The sequence below is a fragment of the Lipophrys pholis genome, assembly GCF_963383615.2.
Source record: "Lipophrys pholis genome assembly, chromosome: 7".
Taxonomy (NCBI): domain Eukaryota; kingdom Metazoa; phylum Chordata; class Actinopteri; order Blenniiformes; family Blenniidae; genus Lipophrys; species Lipophrys pholis.
In genome coordinates this window covers 21,173,370-21,191,663 of record NC_137638.1, presented here as the reverse complement: position 1 = coordinate 21,191,663, position 18,294 = coordinate 21,173,370, and the positions used below count along the sequence as shown (strand labels likewise).

At 42.7% G+C, this 18,294-nt stretch overlaps 1 protein-coding gene across 1 annotated transcript in view; it reads left to right on the top strand.

The window, feature by feature from the left end:
- Window positions 1-2,527: 2,527 nt before the first annotated feature.
- arb2a (ARB2 cotranscriptional regulator A) overlaps window positions 2,528-18,294 on the top strand; it is a 154,014-nt gene continuing 138,247 nt past the window's right edge. The window contains exons 1-4 of the mRNA XM_080466485.1: window positions 2,528-2,583; window positions 3,273-3,413; window positions 5,957-6,058; window positions 9,644-9,744. Of these exons, the coding sequence (XP_080322611.1) occupies window positions 3,308-3,413; window positions 5,957-6,058; window positions 9,644-9,744 (309 nt within the window). The 5' untranslated portion in view covers window positions 2,528-2,583; window positions 3,273-3,307. The remainder of the gene's footprint in view (window positions 2,584-3,272; window positions 3,414-5,956; window positions 6,059-9,643; window positions 9,745-18,294) is intronic.

The window sequence follows — 18,294 nt, the reverse complement described above, 5'->3', positions numbered from 1 at the left end:
CGACTGAAGAGACACTGGTAAGTTCTGACAGCCTGAATTCATGAGTAGTGAAGCTTTTCCGGGATGTCTGAAAACCTCAAACACACAAATGTGCAGAAAAAGATTATCACAGTTAAAAAAAATAAAAAAGTGCAACAGCTAGCATCAAATAATATTTTTTATTCATTTTCCTTTTGTTTTTTGCTCTTAGCATGAAATTAATGGGTAAAAAAGTAGGAATAGACAAGGGACCAAAATTGTGTTGTCAGTCTCAAGGTGATATCTGACAATGCTTTACTTTTACTACTTACAATTTAACACAGTTATTTACTCTTTATATTTTCAAAACAAGTCACTTTACTTTTTATTTGATTTTTTCAGTGGAGCAAAATGAGCTTTTATTTGTTTTTCTATTTGCGTTCTTTGCCTTCAACCTTAAGTCTGATTTAAACCATAAAAGATGGAGCAACATCACACAGAAAAGACTTGTGGCACATATGAAGGCATTTCATGCACAGCAGATGGAAGACTTATACAAAACACAACATAAAGAAAATATTTGTATAATAGTTAGATCCATAGTTGGCAAGATGCCTATAGTTGCCTGCCTTTGACAAGTGGGGGTGACATGGCTAAAAGTGATAACAACAACAACAATAATAATGATAATAATAAATAGATAGTTTGATTTTGTACAGGCATGTCAAAAATAAAATAGTAAAATAAACATTACTTCCAATGAAATGTCGATGATGGACCTGGTTTATCAACTATCTCTACATTGAGAATATTTATTCTTTTTAGAAAAAATATATGTCAGAAGCAACAACATGCGAGCAACATTATACATAATAAATCTGTTCCTTTAAACAGACGGATTAATGTCCACTTCACATAATTTGTATAATCTATAGTCGACAATCTATAAATCTCCTGGCTGGCTATAGGCGAAGTGGACACACACGCAAACACACACACACACACACACACACACACACACACACACACACACACACACACACACACACACACACACACACACACACACACACACACACACACACACACACACACACACACACACACACACACACACACACACACACACCATTTTGCCTCCATTGCATGTTTGTGAGCTGTGAGAGAAAACTGAAATACCCATGCATGCACATAGAGAACATGCAAACTCAACATAGAAACGCCCGGTCCAGACTTTAACCAGAGATACCACTTCACCAATGTGAAGGCCCTGCCCATCTTCCATACCCATTAGTTGCAGTACAACAGAGATCCCAGTTTACGTTGGGTCAGAGCCGACCTGGGCATTATAAGGCTCCTCAGTGGCCCTTCAGTGGACAATTGCAAATTATGAAACAAATGCAAATCAGTGAACATGATGCATTCATTTCAACCCTTTTTCACTTTGCGAAAATACAGAGAGACAATCACCAATTTTGAACTGAGGGAAGACACAGTGAAACCCAAACATGCAAGGTGGGAACATGCAAACTCCACACAGGAAGGTCTTCCCGGTATTTGAACCAATGACCTTTTTCTTAGGCGAAAGCACAGTTGCGGAGCCATGGGTGGCTGGGAGGGGTCGTGGCCACCTCAAGTACATTTGTGTACCATGTGGAAAACCTAAACAACCAATAATATGGAATGTGTTTTTTTATATAAATGATTGTTTTTGAGTGAGACACAATTTTGGTTCCTAAAACTGTGATTTGGATGGCTCTGTCACTGAGCATTGTGCCACCTATATGTCCATCATTCTGTCTGTCTGTCAGTCCATCCATCCATCCATCCATCCATCCATCCATCCATCCATCCATCCATCCATCCATCCATCCATCCATCCATCCATCCATCCATCCATCTCTATCCTGTGCAGGGTCCTGGGCACTGGAGCCAATCACAGCTAACTATGGGTGAGTGCAGGTTATGCCCTGGACAAGTAGTCAGTCCATCACACGCACGCACACACACACACACACACACACACACACACACACACACACACACACACACACACACACACACACACACACACACACACACACACACACACACACACACACACACACACACACACACACACACACACGCAAAAAAAACCAACTGATCACTCTGGAGGAAATCCAGGCACACACTTGGAAAACATGCAAACTCCACACAGAACGACCTGGCCATTATTAGAACCCAAACCCTTTTCGTGAGGTGAGACCAATGTGTGTCACCACCCGGCCTCATTTCACCATTGTGCCTGATTCTAGTGCGTCTGAAGAAAGCCTGAATGAGCAAAAGATGACTACCTAAAGCTGAAATCAATTTACCGGACTTAAAACAATCGTTTTCCATTTGAGAAGCTGTCAGAACTTATTGCGAAGAAGGACCATGCATGCCGCAGTGTCACACTCAAGAGGAACATCTGTCCGAGCTCCGAGCCGCCGCGGTGCTACTGTCCCTTTAAATATCCCTTCCAGTCCGTTGCCCCGGTAACCCGGAAGCCTCGCTCTCTCCACGCCGCTCCGCCGCGAGTCCTTCCTGTTTGTGACATTTTTGTAGGAAGCCGCAGCCACTGGACAGTCGCAAACACAAATGGTGCGTGAGTCAATCAAAACAAACGGCATGCATGCATCTCCTGTACGCCAGCGCTTCGCTGACTGTCTCATAAAACACGACTGACGCTACTGTACCTGCTCGCAGGGCTTCCTGTGAAGCGGCGCGCACATTCCGGGAGTTTTAGGGAAACATCAGACAGATGTTGATGGCTGTTGGAGAAAATGACGGAGCAGTCTGACTTGCTTGAGCGTGTGTGTGTGTGTGGAAATGAATGAGGGGTTTCTTTTTTTCCTCCCTCTCTCTCTCTCTTCCTCTTCCCGCCTAAAGCGCGGTTTTAAAGCAGGAATAATAGCTATCTTTGCATAATTAACTCAAGTTGGAGCACATGCACAGAGTGGGAAGCGCACGTCTGCTGCTATACTAATAGTTGCACGTCGTGTGGCATTACTGTTGACAAATAGTTGAGCTACCTGTTTATGTCCTGTGTTATTGCATTGTAAATTATCCGGGCTTCGTTTAATCCTCCCAGCTTTCGCAGCAGAGCAGGATCCAGCAGTAAAAACTTTAATGTTCTGGCCTCCTGCTACCTTACAGGTGCTGCAAGCTTCGGAACAAATGCTATTATGAGCTCAAGCAATCCATGTCTTTTTATTTTGGTTTTCCTTTTTGCAGCAATGATGTTTCTTTAGCTGTTGAGTGTTTACTCCTCTCAATTCTTGGTGTGACAGGATTCGTCTGCGTGATCTCGAGGAGGGGAGGACACATGCTCTCTCATCTGTGTGCCGCCACACCAGCCCTGTACGTACTGTGGATCGCCATGGCCCAGGTGGCTGCCCAAGAGGACAGAGAGAAAACCACTGCACTCAAAGGTGAATGGGGACTCACACTGGGCGGAGCGTTACCCGACAGAGCAGGGAGTAGTGGTGAAACATGGGGCCGAGACAAATGACACCCTAACAAACATCCAGATGATTTCACTATGATTGAAGTTTGTTTTCTTGCTCACGGTTTCACAGTTCTGTCGTAAACGAACCTCGATGAAGGCAAGAGGAAAACTATTTTGCCACTGTATCACCATCACAATATTAACATGTGTAATGTTCATGTCACGTGAACTTCTATTATAACTTATGTCTCTATGAAGTTTGTGTTCCTTTTCTGCATTTCAACATATTTGGCGTCGGGCATTGGGAAGAGGTTATGGAAGAGGAGACAGATTAGCGAGGAACATCTGGGCAAAGAACTACTAGTTGCTAAACCCCTAAGTCATAATGTCAGTTGGGCGAGTCAGAGTGATTCATGGTCATTCTAGACAATGGTCGTGTTTCAACCCGGGTCTTTTTATACTGCATAATTCATAGATATTAGTAATTCTACCTTTATGTCATTGTAGTAGAAATGTATTAGTGATGAGACGTGATGCTAATTGGTTTTTCACGTCCGATTCCACTGCTGTGGATCACATGTAAGCATTTAGTTACAATCTAAATAACTTGAACATTTAAAGCGGTTCGTCAATGTACAGACTTTTTCCAATTTCATCGCTTTGTGAAGGTTTTAATTTAGTTTAGACTTCCTGTCTCCACAGGCCGAATTCACAAGATGCCACTGTCTCCCAGCAAACACACAGCAATGTAGTTTCTGTTGAAAACGTATTTAATATTATCCAGCAACATTAAAGAAAAAATGTACATTGATAATGTGGGGACCTTTGTAAAAGCAGAGGTCAGTTATGGCGACTGATGTGGCTGGTTCAGTAATGACTGAATCAAACTATGTGAGAATATCTGAGAGCGTTTTACACTTCAAAATATCCCATTTATCACCCATGCTAGTGAACAAGATTATTTGATTGGCTTTATTATGTTATGTGACTCTCTTATGGCGAGATTGGCTGGTTTTATTTAGATTTGTTTTGTCAAATTGTCAGAAAGGTGTAATGACTGACTGCTTCTGAGAGTTTTTCCCAACATAGCGTATACTTTCAACATCTGGCAAAATGCCTCTGTTTCTTATGAAACCGAGAAGATCGTGTTTGACATGAGTGACACAGAAAGCTCTACTCACCTACCGCTTGGTAGGTTTTGAATTTTGTTTATATAATTAACATTTTTAGTAGTTATTGTTATGAGACGTATGCCTTCCGAAACCTGTCGTAATCTAAATTAAAGCGTTTAAACAACTTAATATGACTCTGTGATAGGTCCTGCTCCCTGAGTCACTTCTGATAAATTGTGCTTATGTTTATATGTTTACACTTGATAAGGTGCTCCTGAAGCAGTTTCTGTTGGATTTAATTCAAAGAAGAAGACTGCTTTATTTGTCACATGCACAACACATGTACAGTGAAATTCAGCCTCTGCATTCGTCCCGTTCTTAAGGAGCTTTGTGCAGCGACTATGCAGCTGCCTGGGGAGCAGTTGGAGGTCGAGGGTCCTGCTCCAGGACCCACACTGGGTAACCTGTCAGCTGTGGGATTCAAACCTACGATTCTCTGAACGCAAGCTTGCTCTTCTAACCTCTCAGCCTCCGCTGCCTCAGTCCGATGTGCCACCCGAGGGAACTTACAGATATGTGAATTAGAATAAATGCTTTAGATTTGATGGCTTCACACGTTTTAGACCGATTCAGACATTCGTTCCCCTTGAAGGTGGATTTTTTTCTTTCCAATGTTGTTCACATGAGATTTTCTTTTAGAATAGTTTTCACTTTAATAATAATTTCCTGACAGAACGATGAACAATGATCAAGAGATAATGAGCAGGTTGTTGTTAGGAGCTACATAAACACATCTAAAGTCAACTGAATACTTGCATCTCGGGTAACTATTTCAATTACGTTGATGAACCAACATGTATAATTCATGATTCAATTTCAGAATCTTTTAGTTTGAGGGATCGAGGACGAATTCAAAATATATACATTTGAGGTAAAATGTCACTTTTGTGAACTAGTTTGTCACGGTTACTGTCACGCCCGTGTGGTTTCAGTCCAAATCTTTAAAATTGCTGTCAGATTTGGGCAGTTTTTGTTTTCGTAGTTAGTCATCATCAAGAGTTCCAGCCTCTGTTGTGTTTGCAATTTAATCTGCTATTTTCCTGATTGGACCGAGGACAATCACACAACTGGACAGCTGGTTGGCTTACTAACTAATTCAACACGAATAGAACAACATCACGACTGCTTTTTTTTCTTTCTTTCATTTCCTCACTTTCAGAAATATTTCATTAAAATGTATTTATTTCTGTACCTTCCAATTCATGCCAGGGGTGTTTTACTTTGATATCGATCAATTTTCTGCGATAACCATGAAGTTACTGCGATTAACAAACAAACACATGACTGACGACAAGAAACACTGCTGGCTGTGGTCACTAAGTTTCCCTCCCTTTCATTTTCTCTTTCTCCACAGACCTGCTGTCAAGAATAGACTTAGATGAACTGATGAAGAAAGATGAACCTCCTTTCACGTTCCCCAAAACACTGGAGGAGTTTGAATATGCCTTCAATGAATGTAAGTACATTTAGTGTTCAATGTATGTTTGACGGTGTGCCCAGTTGGACAAAAAGCCCGCTGAGAAGAGAATACCCTAAAACCAGGAAGTCAGTAACACTCCTGACAGTTCAGACGAGCGCTCAGAGAGGTGCATCCCAACAGTTGGTTGTAACTTTTAGAGGAGACGTTCTCAAAGTCATCGCCCATCCATCTTCTATATTGCTTTGTCTAACTCAAGGTCGTGTTGGAGCTGGAACCGGTCCCATCTGACTATTAGCGAAGGCTGGGCACACCCAGGACAGGTCACCAATCCATCACAGGGCAGACACAAAGACACAGGCTCACATTCACACCCATTTAGTAGAGTCACCAGTGAACCAGTACCCAGAGAAAAGCACGCATGGTGAGAATGTGCAAACTCCACATCGAACAGGCTTCCAAGTCTAACAAGGGGAGATTGATAACCACCACTTTGTTGGTCTAAAGTAATCAATGGGAGCCAAAAAGATTCAGTACTTTTATGTAATAGAGTTTAGTTGTTTTTCTGCTTTGTTTCATTATGTGATTGTTCCTGAGATTCATCATGTTAACCACTTGACGGGACTCAGCCCTCATTTTAGGAACCACTAATAATTATAGCTCCTTTTCTGTCAGCGTTTTTAGAATAATGACCTCAAACTGTCTCCCGCTGTCCCCCGAGATGTTTTTGGAGTATCTGTGTGTCAGTCAGTCGTGACAGAGAGGAGAACCACCGTGATGCACAAGGTCTCTTTAGCGTTCTTTTGGCTGGCTTTAATCAGGCCAGGTGGAGAGGAGGGTGAAGAGTTGGAAGAGTGGCGGTGCTGGTGATTTTGGCTCTTAGTATTCCCCTGTAGTTTCTCCCCCCCACCACCACCACCACCAACACCACCACCGCCCACCCGCCCACCCCTGTTCTCTGTCAGTGTCTTTACTGGCTGTCTGGCTGGCTGAGTGGGGGACATGTTGTGTACTCTACGGCCCGTCAGTAACCTACTCAGCCTTGCCCTCTGCCTGACGGAGCATTTGCATAACTTCCCTGTGCCTAAGAACAGAGACACAGAGACTCACCCCCAGCCCCCACCGCCGCCCCCATCCTTATATACGCCAGAACCCGCCGACCACTCCACCCCACCTTCAAGTCCCAGCTCAGTCTACCATGGAGGCAGGAACACATTCAGAGATCCTCCATCTCCTCTTCCACACGATTCGCTCTCCCCTCATCCCTTTCCTCCCCATCTCTCCACATTTCTCTATTTTCTGAGAAAAAATAGAGAAGTTTAAGTCCTCCAACACCCCCCCCCCCACACACACACACACACACACAGACATATACACACTCCAGCCAATCTGTATGTCTTGTCAGCTTCCACTCAGGCCTGTTTTTGAAGGAGAGCGTTTCTATCAAAGCCACGATGGCCCTCAGGCAATGTCTCTAGTATGTCTTCTCAGTCGCTGTGGCTTGCAGGCATTTCTATAGCTACACCCCGGCTACCTTAGCCCAAGACAGGTGGAACAAAAATGTTAATTTGACCATGTAATGATGTGAATACAGAAGAGGCTGTGTACAATAGTTTGCAGGTATCTTAATCACTGAAGATGATGGCTTCATCTCGCTAGCCCTCCGGTTTTCCATTACTGGAAATCCAAGGTTATGTACACCTAATTAAGCGGCCAAATTGAGAGCAGAATGCTAATTATGACAGAAAAAGAGAGGAAAAGTTGAGAAAATGTTATTCCTTTGAGAGGTTGTGTTGGGGGAGACTGAGGAGCTGATCACCCCCCAGTCCATACGCGCACGCGCGCGCACACACGCGCACGCACGCACACACCACTTTCCTACAGTAGGATTTCATTATAGCGCCTCTCTTTCCTCGCTTAGGCAGTAATGTTTAGATCCTCACCTCTCCATGAATGCATAATTGATTTTCTTCAAGGTAGTTTTCGTGCGCACTGCTTTCCCTAACTTCTCACTTGTCTCTTGAGCAACCTCTCAGGCACGAATGTATTTTTTAATGCAACATGATGCCAAAACCATATTCTGGATAACATGTTGTCTAACAGCCAACCATGAAAGTGAATGCTGTAATACACAGTGAGGGAGCAATGTGGGATTCCTCTCGTCGATAGAGGTGTGCAAATGGTCTCAATTTAGAAGGAAATGAATAAATAGAAAAGAAAAAAAAGCTCATGCTTTCTTTTATCCTGCAAAAGATATTATATTTATTTATATCTTAGATGGGTTTTCTCGCGTTGTGCAATAATTGAGAAAGTATGAGAGCCCTCTGGCTATTTGGGTTAAGTATGTGTACTTTTTTGTGGTTTAGCTCGTACAAATTTTACAGTCATAAAGGTCAAAATTAAATTTAACACTGTTTAGAGTTTTATTGTTTTGTAGCGTCGAGGGTAGGATCGATGGGCTCATTGCTAATGTAGTGGCTTTCATAACCATATGGGATAACTGCTTAGAATACAAGGGCCCTGTCGAAACGCTGCTCTGCTCTGTTATGACTGCATCGTGTGGAATAAATCCCGAATCTTTAGAAAGTTCCTGTACTTTCTCTGAATTAGAACAAATGACTTAATAATTGTTTTTGATACCTTTTGTTCATTCAGTGCTTGTATGCTGTAATGGCACTTTAGCTCCCGTGTAACAACCTACACAGACGCACACATATTCAAGCTTAGTGTCAACGACTGCATGCTCACAACTGGTCCTCTTCTGGCTGGAGATATTGATGTGTGTGTGTGTGTGTGTGTGTGTGTGTGTGTGTGTGTGTGTGTGTGTGTGTGTGTGTGTGTGTGTGTGTGTGTGTGTGTGTGTGTGTGTGTGTGTGTGTGTGTGTGTGTGTGTGTGTGTGTGTGTGTGTGTGTGTGTGTGTGTGTGTGTAAGCTGTGCTGGTTAGGGTGATTGGCTGATGCCCAGACAGCATCCTCAAAGGAATTACAAGGAGCAGTTGTCGTGGCTAATGTGTGCCAGCCCACCTTTCCCTCTTCCCTGTCACCCACACACACAACAGGCTGAGAACCTTTCCCACACCCCCTTCAGTCTTTGCTCTCGGAGATTTCAGGTGGAAAAGGCAGGGACAGAACCGTGGCCTGCCGCCAGAGCGAACAAGGAAGGAGAGGGAGGGGAGAGCAAGAGATGGCCACAGTTAAAGAGGAGGCAGAGAGGCTTTTAGACGAGTGAAGAGACAGAGAGGGAAAGAGAATTTTTACCATACCAGCTGTCCAGCTCTGGCCTGCCAGACTACCCAGAAGGCTGTTGGAGTCGTGACTGGAAGAATGCTGCTGCATCCACAGGCATTGTACCTGCCAGATGGGGTGGTGGGGTGGGGTGGGGGGGCTGAGGGAGGGGAAATAATAAGGAAGTTAAAAGACAAATGCACACAAAATAGAAAGAAAAAAATCAAAGTAAGCAATCATAAAGTATGAGGCTTAGTTTGCTCAATGTTACGTTCTTTAGCATGTGTACTCTTAATAACAGACACGCCCTTTTCCCCTAATAACTTATATACAGGTTGTCTGCTCCTATTACAGATGTGCATTTTTCATCTTGTTTCTCATTACGTCTTTCCCTCACAGATGGCCAGCTCAGACATATAAAAACGGGTGAATCGTTTGTGTTCAATGCCAGAGAGGATCTCCACCGCTGGAACCAAAAACGCTACGAAGCTCTTGGAGAGGTAACACACTGATTTCTCTACTGGCAGACCTGAGGGACAACATGTTGGTCGGAGGCTGCATTCAGGACCTCGGTGATCAGTTACCTTGTCCTCAGCCGCCGGGTCTGTTATTTCCTGTGTCAACTTGTGTTTCATAAGATGCTTGTTGCTTATTTTATGTGGCAACGGCACACAAACCTTTACCACACATGGGATCCGCAAAGAATTGTGATATATTCGTGTAAGATTCAGCAGATTTTTGACATTTACATAGAAATTCCCGATACAGATCAGTTTTATTACCTGTGGTAGAAGCACCGTGGTGGAAGAACATTCAATTTGAAAACATTGAAACCAGTGAAGAACAGATTCTTTTTAAGACGTAATAAAAATGTAGGTTGTGTCAAATTATCAGTGTAAGAAAAAGTCGATACTCTTAAATATTGCAATATTGCTTTTTGTGATAGTGTATTGATTCCCCAAAACACTATCTGTTTCTCCAGTAGTTGTATTAATCTTCATAATTTAAAGTTTTTCTTCTTATAGTTTTTGAATTCACTGAGGAAAATGGCCCTCTGGGGCTGCGATTAAACTGCGCAGGGTATTTAGACATTTGTGGAATTGGCAGTCTCGAAGAATTCAAGGGATGAAGGTAACTCCCAGAAATGGCATAATACAAAATGTGACTGTCTTACTGGTATATGGAGGCTTTGTGTTGAACTGGACTCATGTTGAATCAGTTTACACAGCATTTCAAACATGGCGGTCATTCATGCTTCATTCACATGTCCAGCCAATCATTCGGTTCCACTATGAGCTACTATAATTCCCCTTTGTGGGTGAGAAGGAATGTTAAAGTATCCAAGAGTAAAGTCTCTCTAAAGAGAGAATTTTTGTGTAGTGTGTAGGTTATCTGTTTTCCTTGCTGTGAATACCTAAATTCGTATTTTTTGACATTGAAAGCGACTTACATGTTTTCACTGGAAACATTCCTCACCAGAAAAATACGCACAGCTTTAAAATCCTGCTGACAGGGTTTTTTCACGAGAACCTCTCTGATGGTCTTATTAAGCTTTGTCTTAGTCCAAGTTCATCTCAATTTTCCAAAACATAAAGCCTCCTAAAGTTCACCTTTAATTCACTCCCGCTGTTCCACCACAATACAGTATGCATTAAGATAATGAGACAAATGTTTTTTTTTTTTTTGTAATCTGTTTTTTTATTCGCATCCCCTACCATGCTGCTTTTAATTGTTGTGTGCATTCTTTGAAGTTCAAAGCAAAGCGATGGCTCCTTTGTAGGATTACCTGTGTGTTTTTATTATTTCAAATGCCGGTATACAGTAGCTCCTTTGAGAGTCAGTCTTCAGTAAAGACCCCCCCCCCCCCCCCTCCTTTTTTTTTTTTCTTTTGCCCGCTCAGTCACTATCTTCCAGCATCTAAAAGGATGTAGAAAGGAACATTTTAGTAGCAGGAAAGCAGAAGCCCCCGAAAGAACACACAGGCATTTAAACCAACTGAGCTCAGGCATCTGAGGGGGGCAAACATTAAGAACGAAACAAATAATCATCAAGCAAGATGTATGCAAATTTTATTCATCCTGTGATTAAAAAATCGACAGAAGTATCATATTTAGAGGAAGAAAAAAAAAAGAAACCTTGTCAATTCCTGTTGATGTGAGCCCGTGTAATGAGAGCAAATACTGTATGAGGTGTGCTGCCGGAGATTAACTGGCTGAGAAGAAAGCAGCACTACCTGAATAAGCAATATTATCTGTCTGTTGTTTTTAGGCCACAGATGATTCAAGAAAATGAATACTGTACCTCTCTCACACTGCTTCTGCAAGTGCAAATGCATTGTTGGTGCTTGTAAGAAATATGAACCGTTATAAATAGACACAACCACTGAATTGTTTGCCTTTGGTTGTAAAAGTAGGTTATGCTCCTTAGTCAGCCTCTTTACGTGGAGGTTTAAGTGTTGCACAAGTCGTACTTGCTTGCTTATCTCTGCAACTTAAAGGGGACTCGTGCTTGTGTATAACTGCCCAGAGTCGCCTCTGTATTGTCTCCCCGCCTTCTCTTAATTTTGCTTGACGCCAGTCAAGATAACAGACTTTAATTGTAGAATTAGCCTTGAACGTTGCTCAACTTCCTCAGCACACACTAATGTCCTCTATCAGCTTGCCACCTGAGACTGTCTGAGAACTGGCTACGTTCAGTCCGAGCGCCTTGTCAGATGGAGATGGTACAAGGACACGGGTGCATGTGTTTGCCCCTGGCAGTTTGAATGGAATGGCATCATCATTGCCCCCTAATGTTCAATCACATTCCTCTCTCTCTCTCTCTCTCTCTCTCTCTCTCTCTCTCTCTCTCTCACCTCTGTCCATCCATCCCTCCCTCCCTGCTCTCTTCTTTTCAGTGTCCCTCTCTCTCTTCTATCTGTGCGGTTCTGTACCGAGCATGGAGGGCTCTGTGTGTGTGTGTGTGTGTGTGTGTGTGTGTGTGCGTGTGTGCGTGCGTGCGTGTGTGTGTGTGCGTGCACGTGCACGTTTGTGTGTCTGCTGTGTACATTTGTGAGGGGGCTGGGGGGTGGTGGCTGTATTGTCAGACACATCACAGCACCAGATGTCCAATTTGCACTTCAGCCTCGTCTGAATGGAGGGACAGATAGAAAGAGGGAGAATGAGGATGTTGGTGTGATGGCCTCCAACCAAAAAGAAAGAGATGAGAACAAAATTTGGGTTGAGCACAAAAAAGTGAATCATTTTTTCAAATATAGGGGGAAAAAAATTCCAAATTTTCTAGTCATATGTTCATAATGTGAGGTACAGACACTTTGAGGTAGTATTTGTGGGAAGCCGCTCCGGTCCTCTTTGTTTGCACATATTCCTCTACATGCAAGAGAAGGACAGCTTGGCACCTGAGAAAAACCTTAAATTGTACGTCTGTTTATATCAATAATGCAATAAAGTCATTAAACAAACTTAAATGAATTTGATTTGAAAAGAAATGACATAAGTTCGCTACACGATGAACTAAAACCTTAGCTTATAGAAAATGTGCCAGCCATTACTGAAAATAGAGAGTGAAGAAAGGAAAAGGAGTGTCAGGAGGAGAGTGTAGGTTATTTGTTAGAAGCTGAATTGACAGAAACACTCTGACCTGCAGAGATTAAGGTGGCTATATTCATTATGTTTAGTGCATCTGTTTTTATCTGTTAAAAAATAAATAGAAAAATTAAACATGCATCAATCCCTTGACTAAATTGAGCGAACCACTTGACTTTTTATGAAGTTGCTCACTAAAAATGAACACAAGACAGGCTGAGTGAAAAGAGGTACAAAGGTCAATAAAACAAAACTAAATTGCTTAAATTGAGTGGCTTCCATGGGCTTTTTTTCCTTTTTAAAGCAAGCATAAAACTGGAAAATGATGTTCTTCAGAACCATAAGCTCTGGTATAAGATTCCTATTGATGCACTCATCAAGCACCTAGCCCACGGTGCTTTTTGGTTTGAGAAAAGGCAGGTTATTGAGGAGATATAATATTTTTTCTTTATTTGGTCAGAGCCCACTCATTTAGTGATGCCTCAGTTATACCTCTCTGTGGAGTGTGAAGTGGCGGCGACTGCCTAAGAAAGGGCACACATATGGTTGTCCGGGTAAAGTAGGACAACTAAAGACTCTGCAGCTGAAATGTTCCATAATGTTATAAAGCACTCCGTCAAGGGATTAAGCCCTGACTTGAGAGATATTAAACCTGCTTTTTTATTTTTTTTTTAATTGCCATATTGGTGTAATGCATTTTTTTACTTTCATTTGCTTTTTTTTTTTTTCACATTTAAACTCAAAATGTAACACAAGTGAAGCTTTAAAAACCCTGCAGATAACTTGTATACTGACCGTTCTCATAATGACTGTGTTACAGCTGTACTCCAGTCGCCGTGCTGCGCCGCACCGTGCAGCAGGGTCACCTCAGCCTGTGTAGGTGTCAGTTGTAGTCTAATTCCTGTGATTCACTGATGAATCTCTCTGATAGAAGACAAGCATAGGGTCTGGCCCAGATGGAGCTCTATTAAGCTGTTAATAAATGAGGATTCTTCTCTGCTCTGGCTGCATCTGTCGAATGGAAGGCAGTCACAAATTTACACACACGCACGCACGCACACGCACGCACACACACACACACACACACACACACACACACACACACACACACACACACACACACACACACACACACACACACACACACACACACACACACACACACACACACACACACACAGTCAGAATATTGTAATGAAGTAAAGCTAGCCAGATGGCTGAATTAGAAAGCTGTCTCTCACTCTTTCTCTCCCTCCATTTCTCTCTCTCTCTCTCTCTCTCTCTCTCTCTCTCTCTCTCTCTCTCTCTCTCTCTCTCTCTCTCTCTCTCTCTCTCTCTCTCTCTCTCTCTGTCTTGCTCTCTCTCTCTCTCTACCTCTCTCTCTCTCATCTTTTTTCTCCTTGTTCCTCCCTCTGTTCCCACATTATGAATATTGGTTGTTGTATTTGTGGTTACCATTTGGCGAAGTCCTAAGGCCTTGCTCTTGGGTAACTGAAATGTACACATACACCATCAGTTGGTAGAGCAGGTTGTTCGATCCACATCAGACCTGGTCCATTTGTTAAAGCGTTAAAGTATCCTTGGGCAAGACAATGAGCCCCAAGTTGCTCCCAACACATTGTAGACATCTGGAAATTTGTAAGCGGATGCTGATTATTTCACGTGTGTCCAGCTATAGATTTTCCATACTGCTTTATCCACTTTAGGGGCGCAGGGCGCAAGAGCCAATCGCACTTGGTCGCCAGTCCCTGATAAGGGCAGGCAGGCAGGCAGGCAGGCAGGCAGGCAGGCAGGCAGGCGGGCAGGCAGGCAGGCAGGCGGGCGGGCGGGCAGGCGGGCGGGCGGGCAGGCAGGCAGGCAGGCAGGCAGGCAAAATAAAACTACACCTCTGCAAATAAGGTAATTAGCTAATTAACTTCACATGCATGGGGAGAACATGCAAACGCCACTCATGCCACAAAGCAGTTAATGTTCGGTTGGTATAAGAAATGTCATAAGTAAAAGTCTATTTGCCATTTTAACATTTACTAAAGGATCCAAAAGTGATAAGCCATTAATGACCATATTCAATGTTTTTTTTTTTTCCTTCAGGAATCTTAAACAACTACAGAGTAGACCAAACACTCCCAGACGTTAATATAGTTCCACCACATTGTTTCACTGTGTGCTTGATACAGTCATACAATAGAAGTGTTCTTTTTACTGACGATCTGTTTCTGTCACTGCCACAAATCTCACGGTCTTTATGAATTTCCCTCTGTGTATTTTTTTTTTAAGCCCCTTCCAAGCGTTTGGCCTTGTTTCCCCCCATTACAAGTGGTTTAGAGATGCTACTTGTCTGTTGAGAGTACTGTAGCCTTCTTTTGACAGTACTTCTGCTGATTGGAGTCCTGTGGGCTTTATTTAGCAATTTCTCTTCCTGTGATGTTGTTGCCTTTCTGTCTCTCAGTGAACAAAGCTTGAACTATTGATCCTCCGTAGGTATTGTCACCGTTGGTATGATTAAGTTTTTGTGAAGCATTTTAGAGCGACATGGTCTCTCCACTTTAGTATAACCACAATTTGCCACTGAGGAAGCCCCACTGTGTTGAGAATGACTGTGTGATTTACAAGAATTTCACTTCGTCCAGTGTCTTCCTCTGTCACAGAGGTTTTTAGTGAGAGGGTTCTGTCTTTATAACAGGTGGACAATCAGTGCAAGATGTCAATGTCAATTTGTTGTTAACCAAGAGTTAATTCAGTCTATCCCTCAAATCCTCTTGAGTTTGACTGTTTATTTATTCTTCTTTTTGCTCATCGTGAAGTGATTTTGATCGTGAACTGTTGGACCTTGTAGTGTACATACTGTACATACACAAGAAGATGCAGGGGACCCATACGTCATGGGTCCACTGCAGAGTCACTTAAAATGCCCACAGTTTGATTACCCTTTTGATTATTGATGTTTCCCCATTTTACATGGAGCCCCTGACATTTGAAGGACTCATGGTGCCCACACTGCTGCACTAATTAACGTTGAAGAATGAAACGCCTCAGTGATGCACTTTGGAGTCGTTTGAGCTTCAATGGGGTGTCTGACATAATAGGCTTGTGCTTGAAATTTTAATGTTTAATTCCTCAAAAACGATTCTGGCACATTATTTTCGTATGCACAAATGTGGACAAATGAATTGAAATTGTTTTATTCATGTCTGTATCACATTTGGTGCCAACCTCACGCTGGCTCGGTGTCATTTTCATACCGATGTCAACAATTCTGCTCACTGTTGTGCTGTCTGTTCAGTGAGACGTCCAACCTAAGTAATTAACAGAAAATGTGTAGGTACGTACGGTTGATAGGTAGGCTGCCCAGTGATACTGAAGTACAACCGTTTTGGCCTCATCTCCTCACCAATCCATGGACACTGTTTCCCTGTGTCATTTTTGGAAAAGACGGCCAAAACAATAGCGGACGTGTTCCTCAAAGCCTCTAAAATATGTGTATAAAGGCCATCACCATTTGTCACTGTCTAATTTTGCCTGAATTTATCTTTTTTTCGCAAAAATATGGCGAATTATCGGCTCGTGTATACAACGCACAGCTGACTTCTGGTTTTGTATTACGCCCGGTAACGATCAACGTGACTGGTCAATTGATACCATGCGGTCTATACCTTTTAAAAGGCGGCCTCTGATTGGTTCTTAATTCTCTGACTCATCCTGGTGTGTTCAAATGCTCACGCAGCGAGGAGGATTTTTCACTTCCAATGAGAGAGGGAAATGAGAAAAGAAAATATATTACTCTTAAGAAGCAGGTTTTAGTGCTGGCAACACAAGTTATTGATAGTTATGTTTTGTTTTGAATATTAATGAACCAAATCATAATATGACCCGTGGATGTTTGGATGATCATTCTAAAACAATCCAGAAAGTGAGGGATGTCAAATGATTGGAATCTTTTCATTTGATGATTATGAAGTTTAGAAAAACAATAGTAATCATGATGAATCGTACATTTCTTTCATATTTACAAGTTTGTCATTTTGAATTGACAAAGCATGAATGCATAGCATAGGAGAGAAAGCTCTATCACAATTCAGGCAGTCTTTTACAATCTGTATCTTATTCATGTTGATAATGTTAATACATTTTCGATATATTGTGCAGCCCCAAGGTGGGGACTAGTGGAGCGATCTGGCTCTTTACGAAATCATCCAATTGACACCCTACGGTGGCTGATACCTGAAAACATAAGGTACACATGGCTGCAACATCTCTAGTGTTCAGCAGGTCTTTCAATCATTGAAGACTGACAAAGTGAGAGCATGTAAACTCCACACAGATGCGTCTTGGGCTAAATAAAAGGTCTTATACTCGTACAGCGAGCGTGGTAATGACTTTACTTCAGACCATTAATGTTAAAAAGCACCTTTAACAAGACAGTTTGCAGCTGAATCACTTTTTTTCAGAAATTCACCATAGCACATATTAGGGTTTATCGGTAATCTATTTAAGATGTGTTGTTTTTGCTGATTATATACTCACTGGGCAGCAGGGGCTTACAATCTTTGGTTACAGGAGCGCTATGCGTTAACTATAAAAAGTCACGGAGCAGTCATGAAGTGTCGCATCCTGTCCGTGAAGGGAACCCTGGAGACAGGCCTCCATACTGTACTTAAAGCACCAGGAGGCCACATAACAGTTGTGGAACCATTTTGTTGGAAAGCTAATGGGATCTCTCTAAAGAGGAACTATAAATGACAGCTGTCTGCCCTGAGTCACTGACTGTCATCACGTCTCCATTCCCAAAACACTTAAACACGGCTGCTGGAGCTTCTGCTGAGAGCAGGAAGCAGACACAGTCAGACAAAAATGGTTGCAGGGAGTGGGAGAGGTGGATTTCAGTTGATGAAAGAAAAGGGAATTGGACAGGGGATGGGGGGGGGGTTAGGGTGGAGGAAGGGGGGCGAGAGGAAAGACAGGAGGGCTGGTAGTTACAGCACAGACATCTGTCGCTACCGCTGACACCCACGGTGGCATACAATACTTTACTTTGAATTAGCCCTCTGCTGGCTTCTCAGTTAACACCTGAGGAGGTCATTATGATGCCATTAGGATGAGTAGAGCAGGGAGGGCAGAGAGAGGGATATCTACGCTAAGTGTAAACAGTCTGTCTATCAGTCTGTGTCTGAGAACTTTCTCTTCCCCTGGAGAGTCTTCTCTCCTCTGACAGAAGAATGACAGAGACCTCATGGGAATTACAGCAGTCTCTCTCCCTTCCTCTCTCTCTCTCTCTCTTTCTTCCTCTCTCTCCCTCTCTTTGTTTCCCACACGGACTGACAGATCACACATTCACAACAATAGGGCCTATTTTAATACATTTTCTGTTGGAACACGAGGCTGACTTAAAATAAACAACCTTTCTATTGCCTCATGCTTTTTCTCATTTTCACAGTCTTTCTCTCTCTCTCTTTCCGAGTTTGCTTT